General features: G+C 45.0%; 2 protein-coding genes across 5 annotated transcripts in view; one reads left to right on the top strand and one right to left on the bottom strand.

Annotated features, from left to right (window-relative positions):
* Positions 1-6,692: 6,692 nt before the first annotated feature.
* On the top strand, positions 6,693-12,272 carry LOC142897111 (LIM/homeobox protein Lhx8). Of its 3 annotated transcripts, XM_076039191.1 has the most exons (9): positions 6,694-6,821; positions 7,608-7,687; positions 8,199-8,324; positions 8,490-8,611; positions 8,797-9,017; positions 9,331-9,434; positions 9,789-9,884; positions 10,677-10,866; positions 11,724-12,272. In XM_076039191.1, exons 1-9 carry the CDS (start codon positions 6,734-6,736, stop codon positions 11,798-11,800), a joined length of 1,104 nt encoding a protein of 367 aa, XP_075895306.1. In that variant the 5' UTR covers positions 6,694-6,733; the 3' UTR covers positions 11,801-12,272. The 3 variants fall into 3 exon arrangements, with proteins under 3 accessions (XP_075895305.1, XP_075895304.1, XP_075895306.1); XM_076039190.1 differs by lacking the exon at positions 7,608-7,687 and having other exon boundaries at positions 6,693-6,817; positions 8,800-9,017; positions 10,677-12,272; XM_076039189.1 differs by lacking the exon at positions 7,608-7,687 and having other exon boundaries at positions 6,693-6,817; positions 10,677-12,272.
* Positions 12,273-12,375: 103 nt separating this feature from the next.
* The window catches only part of slc44a5b (solute carrier family 44 member 5b), a 31,050-nt gene continuing 27,893 nt past the window's right edge, over positions 12,376-15,532 (bottom strand). The window contains exon 22 of one of the 2 annotated variants that reach the window (XM_076039186.1): positions 12,376-14,590. In XM_076039186.1, coding sequence (XP_075895301.1) covers positions 14,451-14,590 — 140 coding nt within the window. In that variant the 3' untranslated portion in view covers positions 12,376-14,450. The remainder of the gene's footprint in view (positions 14,591-15,532) is intronic. The other variant, XM_076039188.1, reaches the window with a different exon arrangement.

The raw sequence follows: 15,532 nt of genomic DNA, 5'->3' as shown, positions 1-15,532 counted from the left end.
TAATTTAAATTGTGAGCATCAATATAAACTTGAGCTGAGTGAGGGTCAAAGGGCTGGCTGGTCATTTCCAGAGAGAACCAGCAAGAGGAGCCATGTTTCTATCCCAACAAAGCACACTGGGAAAAACAACAACACAACAACAGCAACTGTGCATCACCTTGGCTACACTCTCATCTATTCATGCATTTGTTTTCCCGAAACACTCAATGTGATTGTGGGATGGCACTTTGTCCACTTTTAAAAAAAAAAAGAAAAAGTGTCCAATATATTCTTGTATACAGACAAAAACACGCAGCTCTTTCTTAGTTTTCTCTCAGAGCACAGAACAGCAGCAACTGTGAGTGAGTCTTTAAAAATCCCATTATTCTGTCAATTTACAGATTATTTATTTTTTTGACCTCCCAGACTTACCTTGAACAATAATTATTGCCAAAAAAAATGTCTTTATCATAAAAAACACATTCAGTTGTTTTAGTTAGCCCTCTATTCATATCGTCCTTTAAACAAATGTGAGTGCCCTTTGTGACATCACAGGGGTCTCATTCTTTTGATGGGCAAAAAGAAAGAAAAAATGTCAACTTTGATCATTTATGGCCAGTTCACTGACTTGGCCTAAAATGGGACCTTTGATTCTCTGATGTCATTTCTCAGCCTTCCCGCAGCTGCGAACCTGGGACACAGACGTGTCAAAGCCTATCAATGAAAACACAAACTGTTGCACTCTCACCGACATCGGCCTGTGGTTTTCTCCTTTCGTGTTTAATCATGACAGGAATAAATTACTGGCAGAGAGCACATGCAAATCAAGAGGTGTGTGTGTGTGTGTTGGGGGGGGGGGGGGGGGGGGGAGGGGGGGGGGTTGTGCACGTCCACGCTGATATGATCAGATATGATTTTAAAAAAGTACAATTCCATTTAAAGGTGTAGTGCAACAAGTAAGTCACAGGCCTGGAGCCGTGGGCAACGGAGGAGGAGGAGGAGGAGGAGGAGGAGGAGGAGGAGGAGAGGAAAGAGGAAGAGGAGGAAGAAGAAGAGGAGGGGGAGGAGGAGGAGGAAAAGGAGGAGGAGGAGAAAGGGGAAGAGGAGGACAAGGACGAGGAGGAGGAGTAGGAGTAGGAAGAGGAAGGGGAAGAGGAGGAGGAGAAGAAGGAGGAAGAGGAAGAGGAATGGGAGGAGGAGGAGGAGAAGAGGAGGACAAGGACGAGGAGGAGAAGGAAGGGGAAGAGGAGGAGGAGAAGAAAGAGGAAGAGGAGTAGGAGGAAGAGGAAGAAGAGGAAGAGGAGGAGGAGAAGAAAGAGGAAGAGGAGGGGGAGGAGGAAGAGGAGGAGGAGGAAGAAGAGAAGGTGGAGGAAGAGGAGGAGGTAGAAGAGAAGGAGAAGGAGCTGGAGGAGAAAGCGGAGGAGAAGGAGGAAGAGGAGGATGACCTGCTTCAACATTCACTACCTGTCAGCCTGAGACGGAGATGAACACAGCAATCAAGGCCACATGCCTCACGCACACACACACACACACACACACACACACACGCACACACACACACACACACACACATGACGCAGGTCTTAAAATAACAATTAGCGTGGAAGCGGAGGAAGGAGGGGTGATTATAAATTCCTTTCAGGGAGGGTCCCCGCTCTGGGCTGCGGGGGTGGGGGGGTAGGTTAGGGGGTGTCGGGGTGGTGGTGGTGGTGGTGGGTGGGGGGTGTTAAAGAGTCATGCGGCTGGTTGATGGGGGGGGGCGAGCGGTTTTTGCAATCAGCGTTAAATGGAGCTGCTTTTTTTTTTTGGTGGCTGTGTGATTGTCAAGTGGGCCATTACTGGCTGATAAGAGCACTTTTTTCCTGGTGTCGCCCTGATTGGGCCGAGCTCGCTGCTCCCGCCGCCACCTCCACCTCCACCGCCACCGCCACTGCAACCGTCCCGCTGCAATCAGGGCCCTCTTTCAGCCACGCTGCCATTTACACTGCTGTGATTTCCACCCAAAACCCCCTCGGCCCTCCCTCCTCCTCCTCCTCCTCTTCCTCCTCCTCACCCCCCAACACAACTCCCAGCGCCCCTCCTGCCGTCACACACACACACACACACACACACACACACGCACGCACACTTTTTTTCCAACCTCCCCACTTCCTCCTCCTCCTCCTCTTCCTCCTCCTCATCCTCCTCCTCCTCCAGTTTCGACGAGGACCCCATTTGCCGCAAGGAGAAAAGGTCACGGCAAACTGCTTGTGTCAATTGTAAACCACCCCAATCGCGCTGATTTCAATGAAATTAAATGAGTAGGTGCAGCCCTAAAGAAAGCAGAGATCCGCGTGCAAGTGGGAGCATTATGGGAGTTTTTTTTAATATTCCCTCCCACCCCCCCAATCACAGGGGTTCAGTGGGGTTAAACGCTTATTGCTTCTCCTGGAGGGAGAGAAAGAGAGTCCGGCAGGGTTGAAGTGTCCCGCATGTCTTTTCTACAGGGAACTTTTCTCACTTGAAAAATAGAAAAAACATGATAAATAAACTGGATACATTTGAGCCCCCCCCTCCAATATCACACCAGCATCTCTCTGACCGGCTGCTTCTTCTTTGAAGGTTCCAAAAATTTCCCAAAACTTCCTTAGAAATGAGAAAAATCCAACAATTGCTTGTTTTGCTTGGTGTTACGCTGGAGTCTGTGCCGAAAGATTCAGTTACACCAGCTCTACCCCTTGTGATGTCACAGATGGGGCACCTCGATCAGTGCAATGGCAACTATTGTAACAGTTGAGACAGAAATGTTTTTGTCTCCTTCCAAAAAAAACAAAAAACAAAAACACTTGCGGAAAGTCTGGCAAAGCATCAGATTAAACAGGAAACTTAACCCTTAAACTTTCTGCTGGAGGCCATCAACAGTGGGCTAAATGAGCTAAACATGCTGGAGCTCTACAAAGAGATGAAGAAATAAGAAGAATAAAGAAAAGGAAGATCTGAAATTGGGCAGACCTTTTATTTCATATTTCTCTTTGCATTGATGTGAAAATGTCAAGATCAGGCGTGGGCAAACTACGGCCCGGGGACCATATGCAGCCTGTTAAGCTTTTTAATGCAGCCCGCCAAAGTTGACGGAATGATATTAATAGTCAGCAAGTCATATAAAATAGCTGCTTTTAATGCAGTTTTTTCTGGGTTTTAAGCGTCCCTTCAGTAAAGAGCTAAATACCGTGGTGGCTTCAAAGACACTGATTGTGTTGTAACTTTGCTTCGGTTCATTTTGAATAGACATTAAAACACATGCTTTCTACACATCCCATGATGTATTGTTTTCTCCAATGAGGTGGGTCACCAAAAGACTCCATCCATCTGCTCCTGCTCCGGCCCCCTTGCCTACCACTGGATCCAAGTTGTGCGAGTGTCAGTGACAAAGGCTCAGGAGGCTCCGTCTATCTCATCTCCTCCACGTCCTTCCCCGCGATGGAGCGGCCCGATAGCGCCGACCTCAGACATGAAAGCAGCGCGGCGCTGCGACGGGTTTGCCCCGTTTGTTGACAGATGAGCCAGATGTTTTTGTCTGGTCCACATCGTGCAGAAAAAAAAAAAAACATTTTCCAAGTCAGCCATGAAGAAGTGGGTGAAATGGAAACGCGCAGCTTTTAACACCCAGATTCGCATCACGTTGCGCCAACGTCTGTGGTCCCAGCGGCTCCATCGAAACGCCACCGAGGAGGCAAATACACCGGGTTCCAAATTTAAAACTTGGACATTGTAGTGAGCCAATATTGATATTTATTGAAAAAAAAAATCTTCCTTAAGATATAACAGTGAATCTTTTTACATGCACCCAAACAAGTTTTGCTTCAACCTGAATATGGAATAAACAAAGCCTAGTACTATACAATAAATAGCGATAGTGATTTTGTATTGCCTCTTAGTCCCAATATAATTACACTGCAGGCCAGATCCCTACGCCCAACACAGGATGTCCACTTGAAACAGCATTCGACTCTCCCCCCGTTAACCTCTCCAGCGTCGCCGCTCGCCACTTAAAAAGTTGTTACAGACGAGGCCGTTGTCTGGAGCCTTCGCTCCGGTGAACTCGCTCCTCCTGCCAGCTTGCAAACGCCTGAGATTTGTTATCTGATAGGAAGAACATTCATCTCCACCAGGTGGAACAGGACACATCTCGATGGAGGCACGCTAGCTCCTTTATCCCCTGCTGCGATGGCGCGATACCCGTGCAGACTCATGCCGCGGCATGTCCGACTGTTATTCCAAGAAAACAGAAAATAGACCTGTTTTTTTGTTGTGTTTTTTTTTTAGGGGAGGGTGGGGGGGGGGAGTGTGTTGTGTCAGCTTGCATGGAAGGATGCGTGTGTGTGTTTGTGTGCGTGATGGATTGCGTGAGCCACTGGGATGAATGAGTGAGTGCAACATTAGAAAGAAACAAGTGTTTTTTCTGCCACTCCAGCAGCGTTAGCGCCACGGCTCTCGATGGCCGAGCTGATCTGCATAAAGACTCTCAAGCCGCATGATTTTATGACCGGTTGGGCCTCCGTGTTTTCACCCCACCATAACAGTTGTTAGCTTCGAGTTTGTTTGTTTTTGTTCATTTACCGCACACTGACGAACTCAGTGCCCCTCGGTCATTGATTGCCACAGCTTTGATGATAAAAACTTGCCCAGGATTTAATATTCAGCAGAATTTCCGTTTAATTTTACTCCCAAATCCTCCTCAGGAGAGAAAAATTAAAGGCAATAAAAAAATTGATAAATTGCAAAAAACTGAAAATTTAAATACAAGACACACTTGGATGTATGCGTTTAGAACAGGGGTGGGCAAACTATGGCCCGGGGGCCATATGTGGCCTATTAAGCTTTTTAATGCGGCCCACTGAACTTGAAATTATATCAATAAACCTTGTTAATGTTTTAGTTACCCTGCGTTCTCACTTTTCTTGCCGGTGATGATGATGATGATGATATCCTGAAGAATAACAGAACTCCCAGTGCTTTTAAATAGCAGCAAACTTTAGGACTAGAAAAAGCTGTATTTAATTCATTTGATTTAATTAAATTCATTTTAAGAGTCAATTCAAGAAAGAGGAATTCATAGAGATATTTTCTAAAACGATTTTGCTCATTTTTAATCTAAATCAAAGCACATGTTTTCTACATATCCCATGATATATCATTTCTCCTATTGGTGGGTGGGTCTCCGTCGATTCTTTGTTTTCATTGGATCATTTTGTTTGCTCTCGGCATCATAGTGAGATAGAATGAGTGACATGCGATGAGACGACTGGATATTAACAAAAAGAAAAAAAAAAGGCTGTCCTGAGCAAACAGGCTGTGAACATTTGAAAAAATTCATTATTTCGTGGTGCAGAAAGTTACCTCAGGTTGTGTGCTGATGGAAATTCAAACTAATTCACTCACTATTATCATTTCAGAGGGGGAAACCTATCAAAGAGAGAGAGAGAGAGAGAGAGAGCTATAGCATAACTTCTCCTCAGCCAACTTCCCCTCACCCCTCACGTGAGAGTGAGGGTGAGGGTGAGGCCTGTGTGTGGACTGCGTGGATGACCATTAACGACCATTAACGTCCACGCAGGAGAAAAGCCATTAAACACTCGTGCAGATTAGTTTCCCGGGGCAACCTCTCCTCTCCGACGACGCGGCCCCTCAGCGCTTCAGGGAAAAAAAAAACAGCTGAATCCTCAAAAGTGATCAGCAATTTCAGGCCCCACAAATCAAGAGGACGCTTACCTCGTCCTGAGTGACCTGCTTGGCGAACTTCTCCTCCCCCGTCAGTGCTCTCCAGAGGGAGATGGTCCGTCTGCACCGAGCTCCTTCACCACGGGGCCAGCGGACGTCAGAGGAGCCTCAGGACACCTGTGGAGAAAACCCAGCAACGGATTCATTCTGACTGTCACTGCACAACTTCCTCTTTTAGTTTTATTTTATTTTGCAGTTTCAAAGATAGACAATTGTTACACAATAACGCAAAAAAAATAAATAAAATACAGTTCCTCGTTTCTTGCCCCTACAGAGTGGAGGTGATATTAATGTAAACTGTAATAAAGGCCTGAAGATGTTCCAGGGCCAGTTTGGAAACAGTTTGTGTGGATTTTAACCCGAGGAAAGCGAAACCTCAAAATGACAGTTTGTGGCATTTCAGTCAGATTGGAAAACACAACCAGGATGGGCTGAAAAAGATCACCAGCACCATCATCATCATCATCATCATCATCATCATCATCATCATCATCATCATCATCATCAGACAGACAGACATGAGGCCCTGGATGACTTTGAATTGCTGCTGAATCTCACACACTGAGGCCTTTAACACTATTTAGCATCATCATTTATTTTTTACTTGTTTAGAAGCAGTGAAGTCAAATGTATTTGCACGGTTAAAGATGCAGAATTTCACACTTAAGGTTTTTCCTATGATGAAGGGAGTGTTTTGATGAAACCGTACATGCATTGTTGCCAAACAATAGAACTAATAACTGTTTTTAGAGTGTGATGCCAGACACTTCTCCAAAAATATTTTTCCCCGTTCACAACAACAAGTTGTAGGGGAATGAAAAAAAAAAAAAAAAAAAAACTTTTACTCTTGCCCTTGGAATAAAACATTTGCGTTACTCCCACCCCCCAAAAAAAGAAGGAGGAGGCGCGGCCAACGTGGCGACCCGCCCTCCGCAAACAGCCTCGCAGCAGAAATGAGGCGATAACAGCGCAGTGCAGCGCAACTGTGTCAAACATGCGCTGGAAAAGCGACTTGAAGGCGGCCGAGTGTTGCGCCGCCAGCGAGGACGAGAGCGGATCTCAGCGCTCCAGCGATGAGGTGGGTCACGCGGATTCATCGGTCGTCGAGGTTGGGGCCTCGCGCGCGCGGGACCAATCAATTGAGGGGGGCCCAGCCTCGCGAACAAACATCGAGGGGCTATTTTCACAATTTTGCAAAAGCAAAGAAAGCGCAATTAAAACTCAAGTAGTTAATGAGACCTCTTCACCTTTTGGAAACCCCCGCGCGGCCGTTTTGTGGCGAACTAAGCCTTTTTTAATTGCCGCTATTAAAAAAATCAACAGCCTTTAACCCGCTCGAGCCCAACTCATCTGCAACCCCCCCGCCCCCCCAAAAAAAGAAAGAAAAGAAAACCTCGAGGCGGTCTGTGCCCGTGATTGACGCGTGAAATTGGCACCGTTGAGCCTTTAAACGGGCATTACGCACTGCGAGCGCGGGCGACGGAGATGTCAAGAACGTAAACGCTCGCGCGCTGTGGGTGAGGAGGTGCGTGCGTGTGTGTGTGTGTGTGTGTGTGTGTGGGGGGGGGGGGGGTAGGTGGTGGTGGTGGTGGGGATAAGTGTCGGCTCGAGGGTCGTCTGTTTGGGTAAGTAACGACGACCCTCGCTCGTGAACTGTCGCCGGGGGTTAATCTGCGGGCCGTCGTCATGGTGAGAGGAAAGGCTGCACCGGGACGGTGTTTATGGGATGGAGCGCAGCGGCGGCGCGGAGTTTAAAGGCAGCTGCCGCGGTGGGTAGGAGGACGCAGCAGTGAGGGGTTTGGGTTTTTTTTTTTTTTTTTTTTAAATACATTTTTTTAATCGCCTCTGCGCAGCGCAAAAATAAGGAGCCGCTCGCGTCATGTGCGAAGAGTGCAAAGGAGACGCGGAGCTGCTGGGGAAATGCAGCCGGGACGGGCGCAACATGCTGGTAGGGCTGAGAATCAAAATCATCTTCGTCTTCCAGCGAGGCGGGAATAAGCGCGAAACTTTATTATTATTATTATTATTATTATTATTATTATTATTATTATTATTATTATTATTTATTTATTTATTTATTTTTTAAGTGAGATTGTTCTAAAAAGCTGAGCCCAGTTTCATCCCTTGCAACTGGATGACAGCTTGGGCTTTTGGCACAACTCTCTTTCTGCACGACAGACATTAAGCGTGAGGACTTACATTTTGCGCAAACTGGCCCCCCCTTTTTGCGCACTGTAATTTATATTGACACAGATTGCCTTCAGGTGGAGCCGGAAAAACGAGAATCTGACGAGTGGGAAGAACTACCGAGACGTTTAGGGGGGCAAACAAACAAACTCGACCTGCTTCCTTCGGTGTCTGGAAGCTTTCGCTGCTGGTGTGGATGCGTCCTTAAGTGCGTGTGTTTTTTTTGTTTTGTTTGTTTGTTTTTTTTTTTTAATTCGTTTCTCCAACTCCAGGGCGCGTCGGTGGAAATTCTGGATGGAGATGCGCCGTCACTGCAGGCGATGACTTCCGCTCCGCTGTTAGGACGAGCCGTGTGCGCGAGCTGCAGCGAGGACATTGTTGACAAATATTTATTAAAGGTAAACCCTGCGGAGACGCGTTACGTCCATCCCCTGTATTTTAAGACCTCATGGCAGTTGCTGAATACACAGCACGTATATATTTATTTTTTTACACCGTCGCCGCTCACTTGGATGACTCCCGCTGACTTTCGCTGTGACTTGTTGCGATCGTCCCCGCTGCAGGTGAACGACCTGTGCTGGCATGTGCGCTGTCTGTCGTGCAGCGTGTGCCAGACCTCACTTGGCAGCCACACCAGCTGTTACATCAAAGACAAAGAGGTTTTCTGCAAGCTGGATTACTTTCGGTATGTGAGACAGCTCCGAAATAATAATAATAATAATAATAATAATAATAATAATAATAATAATAATAATAATAATAATAATAAACGACTTAAGAAAACCTAAAAAGTAAAGTTTTGCCAGCTTAAAGTAAGACACTAATTATTTTTCTCCGTTCGCTTTTTCCTACCCGGCCTCCCCGCTGCAGAAGGTTCGGCACCTGGTGCGCCTGCTGCGGCCGCAACATCCACGCCACGGACTGGGTGCGCCGGGCGAAGGGCAACGTCTACCACCTGGCCTGCTTCGCCTGCTTCTCCTGCAAGAGGCAGCTGTCCACCGGCGAGGAGTTCGCCCTGGTGGAGGAGAAGGTGCTATGCCGGGTGCACTACGACTGCATGCTGGACAACCTCAAGCGGGCCGTGGAGAAAGGTACCGGCCTACTTCCTAGAATTAAAATTTGTATTTTTTTGTTTTAAATATTCTTTTATGTCGAGGCTGGAAAGAAAAAACAGAAATATAAATTAAATTCTAATTGAAAAAGGCTGCAAACATATTTACAGCATGATATACATTTTTGGCAAATAACTTAAAAAGGTTTTATTTGAAAATAATACATACAAAATTATAGATTGAGCAAATAGCTAAAACTACACTGACATGGATAATTCTGGAGCTTTGGTTTCATTTCTCTTCACTGAATTATAGTTAGTGAAACTAAATAAGATAATTGTTTCACGTGCAGGGACCAGTGTTAATATGGAAGGGGCCGTGCCCACCGAGCAGGAGATCAACCAGCCAAAACCCTCCAAGAGAGCTCGGACCAGCTTCACCGCTGACCAGCTGCAGGTGAATAATTCATTTCACAGAGAGACTGTTTCAGATTGGTGTGGTATTCCTTCAGAAGTATCTGCATGCTTTGAAATGTGATGGGATGAATCACATTTTAGGTCTCTTTAAATGATTGTAAAATAAAATGATATATCTTTCTCTCAAAAGAGTAATAATTCTGCCCACTTTTCAAATCTGACAGCTTGACAAAAATTAAACATTAAAATACAACCATTCAATAAATAAAAATTAAGACCAGCAATGGTTTTACTTTGAAGGAATCGTGCTCATCTTTTGAAGATTTCTGCTCTTGAAACTCACCCCGCCGCCCTGACGCAGTGGTTGAGTGCTGTTCTCCCTCCGGCTGTGCAGGTGATGCAGGCTCAGTTCGCTCAGGACAACAATCCCGACGCCCAGACACTGCAGAAGCTGGCGGAGCAGACGGGCCTCAGTCGCAGAGTCATACAGGTGAGAGGGACGTGTCCCGTTCCTGCCAGTCTGAGGATGAATTTTTTCTTCTTTTTTTTTGTGGAATCATTTTCTTTTATTGCACTATTAATATTATAGAAGTCATGATAATCTGTCGAGAACAAAAGGTAAACTCATTTTTTAAAAATATCTTGTAATGTCTTTTTTACATGCTTTTTTTCCCCAATTGTTCATATAGAACATTGAGACTTCTTAATTAGTAAGAATCAATATTTTTTTATATATATTTTTGTTATACTTTTGTTAAAGCAATAAAATATTGTTTCTGGAAAACAATTGATAAACTGATAGTACATAGGACGACATGACAAGGAAATTAATTTGATTATTAAGTGAGATGATTTAAGAACGACGTGGCAGAGAAAGATACATTTTTCTTACAAAAATATACGAGTTTGCAAGATAAAAAAAAGTGTTGAAATAGTTTCACATATTTGTGTAAAAGAATAGTTAGTCACACACATGACCACCCTCTGAATTGAGGCGATGAAAAGGCCTTACAGTGACACTGGATGTACGCTGATGCGCACTGAGCCTTTGGCGCTAATGTGACTTTTGGATCCAGGGGGCAGGTGTCCGATTTCTGAATTATAATGCTAATTCCCAGTGTTTGTGAGCGACTCTGTTTAAACTGTTGGAGTTTCCACCGCTAGCGGCGCCGCCTCCAGCAGGCCCGGCGGCCGCGGCTGTCAGACTCCACAGTTTACAAATTATCATAACTACACATTTGTGTACAAATGTGCCTTTTCCACCCCCGCCGCCGAACTGCAGGTGTGGTTCCAGAACTGTCGAGCGCGCCACAAGAAGCACGTGAGCCCCAACCACACGTCAAGCGCCCCCCTGACCTCGCTGCAGCCCAGCCGCCTGCCCCAGCCCACCCCCACCCCCGAGGAGCTGCAGTACACGGCCTACGGTGGCCCGGAGGGATCGATGCTCTCCGCACTGCACTCCTTCATAGACAGTGAGCCCCCGCCTTTCCATTACGTTTCCTGCTAGGACTCCAGCGGGGGGTCAATTCAATGATTTTCTTTTCCGTCATCGTTACAGCCTTGTGGTAACGAGCATTAAAAATGTCCATGGGCGTCGAGAAAACAGGACAACTAGCCCTCTGTTTACAGCCTCCAGCAAAAATACTGGGTTGTAGCTCCCTGCTAAAAGTGATGCTTGGAAGAAAACAGTGTTTGGAGGAAAAAAACACTGTTGGATGTGAGACAAACGACACGTCAGTGGGAGTGTTAGGTGTATCTAATGCCTTTTGTGACATCACAAAGGGTCCATTTACAAAACTGTCTCACTGAGGAGCGTACATTCCTCGTCAAATAAAGAAAAAAAATGTTTTCTTGAGATGCCTACAGGATAGAGACACATTTTTAGTGTGAGAACATGTTAGTCAATGGTTGGTTGGTGGACTTTGTGAAAATATCGTGTCCTGTCTCTCCATCAAGCAAGTGCGTTATCCGGGAACCGACATGTGAAATGTATTTTCAGTAATTCCACACACTCAGAAAAATAAACCCCCAACTACTCAAAATTCTGCTGGTTTAGCTAAATAAAAAAAATAATAAAAAGAAGATCTATTATTTATTATTATTCTACTGTTGCTGGCTCAGGCTTCCAGTCTAGTTTTTAAGAAACAAATTTGTCGTTTTTCTTGCTATGACTACTGTGATAATACCAGAAAGGGAAAAAAAGGGGGGTATTGTTAGATAATGGCATTGTTTTTAACGAGGCATCGTAGTGAGTATGAGCTGCAGGAGCTTCAAGAACGCCGCCTTGACTGACATTTTAATGAGAAACATGCTCTCTGTGTGCCCACAGTGCACTCGCCTCCATCTCTGTTTCAACCGCTCCTGCCCGCCCACGCCATGACCTCCTTGCCTGTGTCGCACACCTAAGCTGCTCTTTTCTCACTCACTCACTCACTCACTCACTCACTCACTCACTCACACACACACACACACACACACACACAGAAGCTGCCTCAGACTTGACGGTCCATTAATTACCTGCCGCAGTATTCAGATCTGCATGGTTAACGTTCAGTTTTAAGTGGAGCTTAAGTGTAAGCTTTTCTTATTAGGATGTCGGCATCAAACAAAGGAGACGACAAGGTCGGCGCACCTCACACAGGATTGCGACATTATAGGCGCACAACATCCGTGTAAGGTGGTGACACAGTTTTGACCGTACACAAAAAACAAAACAATCAAAAAAAAAAAAAAAAAAAAAAAAAGTCAACTCGTGATGAAGGTGAACTTGAACGTGTTTTTTTGTTTTGTTTGTTTGTGCGTGTTGGATTATTGCTGTTTTTTTTTTTATTTATTGTTTGTGTGAAGTCCGAAGTTTGGAGAAATAAATGTCTACTTTCACAAAAAACATGTGTGCCGAGTGGATGGCTGTCACACACACACACACACACACACACACACACACACACACACACACACACACACACGTGGGAACAAAAGAGTTTTGTTACATAAATAATTTATTGATGTGTGTATATGTATATATGTATAAAAGTACATTTTATGACATGCAGCTTTCATCATATAAAACACAAGACAGAGGCGTCCCTGCAAAACGCGACAAGGTGCGAAAAGGACCAAACAGTCTGGAGCGTCGACACTGCAGAACATCTCAGAGGATGAAAAGCAACTCAGAGGTTCTTTTCTTGTGTCTACTTGCTGAGTGTGGTTAACCTAAAGAATCTCACTTCCAGACACGAGAGAAGGAGGGAGGCTATGCAAAATAAAATTAAAAAAATTAAAAAAAAATCGTATCAGGTCTCAGGTAGTCACCGTTGTGGGGAAAAAACAACAACCTGGGACTTGCAGTTGCACAGACGTATGCACAATGAAAGTGGGACTTGTAGCGTGAGACAGAGAACAGCAGCAGCAGCAGCAGCAGCAGCAGCAGCAGCGATACTGTCCGTTCTCCAGATACACAGCGCGAGGTTGTTTTGCTTTTATTGAATGCATCTGATGGACGTGTCGGAGCTCGCTCAGCTAAAATGTGGGCAGGAGGTGTGTGTGTGTGTGTGTGTGTGTGTGTGTGTGTGTGTGTCTGGCACGGCTGTCACTCGGAGGCACCATGAGGGAAGGTTCTCCGCATTAGACGGCACAAAGGCTCCGCGGGGCATGAGTCACATCTCGAAACTGCATGGGCAACAATCCTGCGCGCCGGCATGACGACATTTAGGGAAGAAAGGAAGGAGACCTCAGCCGCCCGTCCGTCCGCCCGCCCGCCGCTGTGCCAAAGCGCCACAGAGAGTTGCATCACCGCTGCAGTTTGAAAAGTGAACCAGGGCTCATCTAAAAAGCGACGTAAACAGTCTGACATCAGTGTTTGTAATGCCTGAAGCCCAGGTGATGAGGAGGCGGAGGCCATCAGATTGTGGCGAATGATTCCTTTCACCTCACAGCTGAGCGAAGGTCAGGTGACCACAGCTCCACTGACATCACTGGCAGTCAGAGTGCAGCCATAGGCTTTATAAAAGTAGATAATTCAGGCAACAATGAGAAAAAGCAAAAGAAAATTCTCAAGACCCTGACTTGGTGTTTAACCCTGATTCCAGACACGCTTACACACCTTCTCTTAGTTTCTCCTTCCGCTGCTCCTCTGAGATGGACGTTTGAACATCATAGTAAACAGACAATAACAATAATACCAAAACAAAAACCTACAAACCCGGTGAAAAAGTACATTAGAAATATTAAGGATCTTTTCTATTGTTTGTCACTTCAAACTACACAAATATACACAAGTGCTTTTGCTACACAACAGCTCTGCTGAATATAAAACTCGAACTTTACAGCCGGTGGGATTTTAATCTCTTTGGACAATTTTTTTTTTTCTCTGTCCTTCTTTTAAATTCTCAAAATTCCACGATCATCTTTCAAAGTTACACGTTTAGCTGCGCTGAATATGGCGAATCACTCCCAGAGTGGATTTCACAGTCCGTTCATATTAAATCCTTCATTGCTTATGATAAAGAAAAAAAACAAACATGTAAAAAGTTGAACAGTGGCAAAAGCTTCTCAATGTGAGACAAAACAAACTTTGTGAAAGGTCATCAGAGGAGATTCAAACCAGTTCAATCATGTAGGAGCTGAGTTACAACACAAGGCTGTGGTTGACTAAAGTTGCACCATTTGGTGGACAGAGGTGAAAAATGCAACAGATTCAGGGCCTGAAATCCCCCAATCTGTTAGTGTTGGTTTGACTTTGTCAAATTAAAAAAAAAAAACAAAGAAAACATCACAGCGAAAAAAGTTGCTGCATTGTGTATTTGCATCAGTAAATAGCTCCATATTTACATGAAAATATATCTGCATGAGGCAGGTTTGGCGTTCTGAGCTGATGAAGACATTCTATCTTTAAGAAGCAAAAAACTAAAAAGTTCTTAACTTAAAAACACGGGTTTGAAAAAAAAAGAAGAAAGAAGCAAACTTTGTCCCTTTGTCGTGAACAACAGGTGCACACTGGCCTGTAGAAAACGCTTGTGGGCCCCGTGGCCTCGTACCGAGCTTTGACCAGGGACTCTCAGTCGTCTTCCTCCCCCTTCCTCCTCCTGCTGCTGCTGCTCTTCTTCTTGGCGTTCTTCTTCTCCAGGATCCCCATCAAGTCTTTGCTCATGTAGTAAGGCCGCTCGGGAGAGCCGGTGTTCACCTCCAGATCCCACACTAGGGGGCAGCAGTAGCAAAGCGTTAAAACAGCTGACAGAGCAGTCAGGGACTTTTGGGGGAATTGAAGGCCCGGTGTGTGAGCTTTAGTGGCATCTGGTGGTGAGAAAGCGTACTGGGAGTGAATGACCACCTCCATTTAAAGGTTAGAGGTGAGAGGTGAGTCATGTAGGCAGCAGAGGACTTCAGCGTCACTCCACAAATATTTTTCCGCCATCAGCTGATTCCACTTGTCACTCTTCATAGTTAATCTTTAAGAATTATAATTTCCCGCCAGCAGATGCCTGTAAATGCCACACTCTGGGCCTTTGAGCAGTTGTCGCAACGCAAGGTATTAATTACAAAGGAGCAGCGGGCAGTACTCAACCATTTATGTTTATTCGAAAAAATGATTCACATTTTCATTGGATTTCATTAATAAAAAACTTCTCCTGTACAAAAAGAACACCGACTAACCCTACAGACAGATGTGTGTATTATACTTAGTATTAAAACAGCACTACATCTGAACCATCCAATAAAAAAATTTACCAAAATGGCTTTGACATCCTTTTAAAAACGGTATCCCAAAAAGGTTCCTGGTGTTAGGTCTAAAACCACATCATAAGAGGAACAATACTTCTTTCTTTTCTTTTTTTTTTTTTAATCTTCTCACAACTAGGCACATAATAAACTAGTGGGTTGAGCATTCAGAAGTTTCCTGGAAACTGTCAGGTTCTGTTAGCCAAAGGAGAAAAAAAAAAGTCTTGTTTACAGTACAGTATAGCCATAGTGGGAACTTTTTTTACTTATTTGTTTTCTAAAAAAAGATTGCAACTTATTTTGAAAAGATGTAAAGTAAGAGAGAGAGCGAGAGAGAGAGAGAAAGAGAGAGAGAGAGAGAGAGCGAGAGCAAGAGCGAGAGAGAGAGAGAGAGAGAGAGAGAGACCTGTTTTGGTAAGT

The sequence above is a fragment of the Nelusetta ayraudi genome, unplaced genomic scaffold (genome assembly GCF_046127955.1).
Source record: "Nelusetta ayraudi isolate G7.1 ecotype Tasmania unplaced genomic scaffold, CSIRO-AGI_Nayr_v1 ptg000059l, whole genome shotgun sequence".
Classification (NCBI taxonomy): domain Eukaryota; kingdom Metazoa; phylum Chordata; class Actinopteri; order Tetraodontiformes; family Monacanthidae; genus Nelusetta; species Nelusetta ayraudi.
Note: the sequence above shows the minus strand (reverse complement) of the source record. Positions and strands in the feature narration are given on the sequence as shown.

Coding starts and splice junctions, on each gene's coding strand:
- LOC142897111 (XM_076039191.1), top strand. CDS start 6,734: ATGCGCTGGAAAAGCGACTTGAAGGCGGCCGAGTGTTGCGCCGCCAGC. Junction 9,885..10,676: donor TCAGTCGCAGAGTCATACAG/GTGAGAGGGACG, acceptor GCCGAACTGCAG/GTGTGGTTCCAGAACTGTCG. Junction 10,867..11,723: donor ACTGCACTCCTTCATAGACA/GTGAGCCCCCGC, acceptor GTGTGCCCACAG/TGCACTCGCCTCCATCTCTG.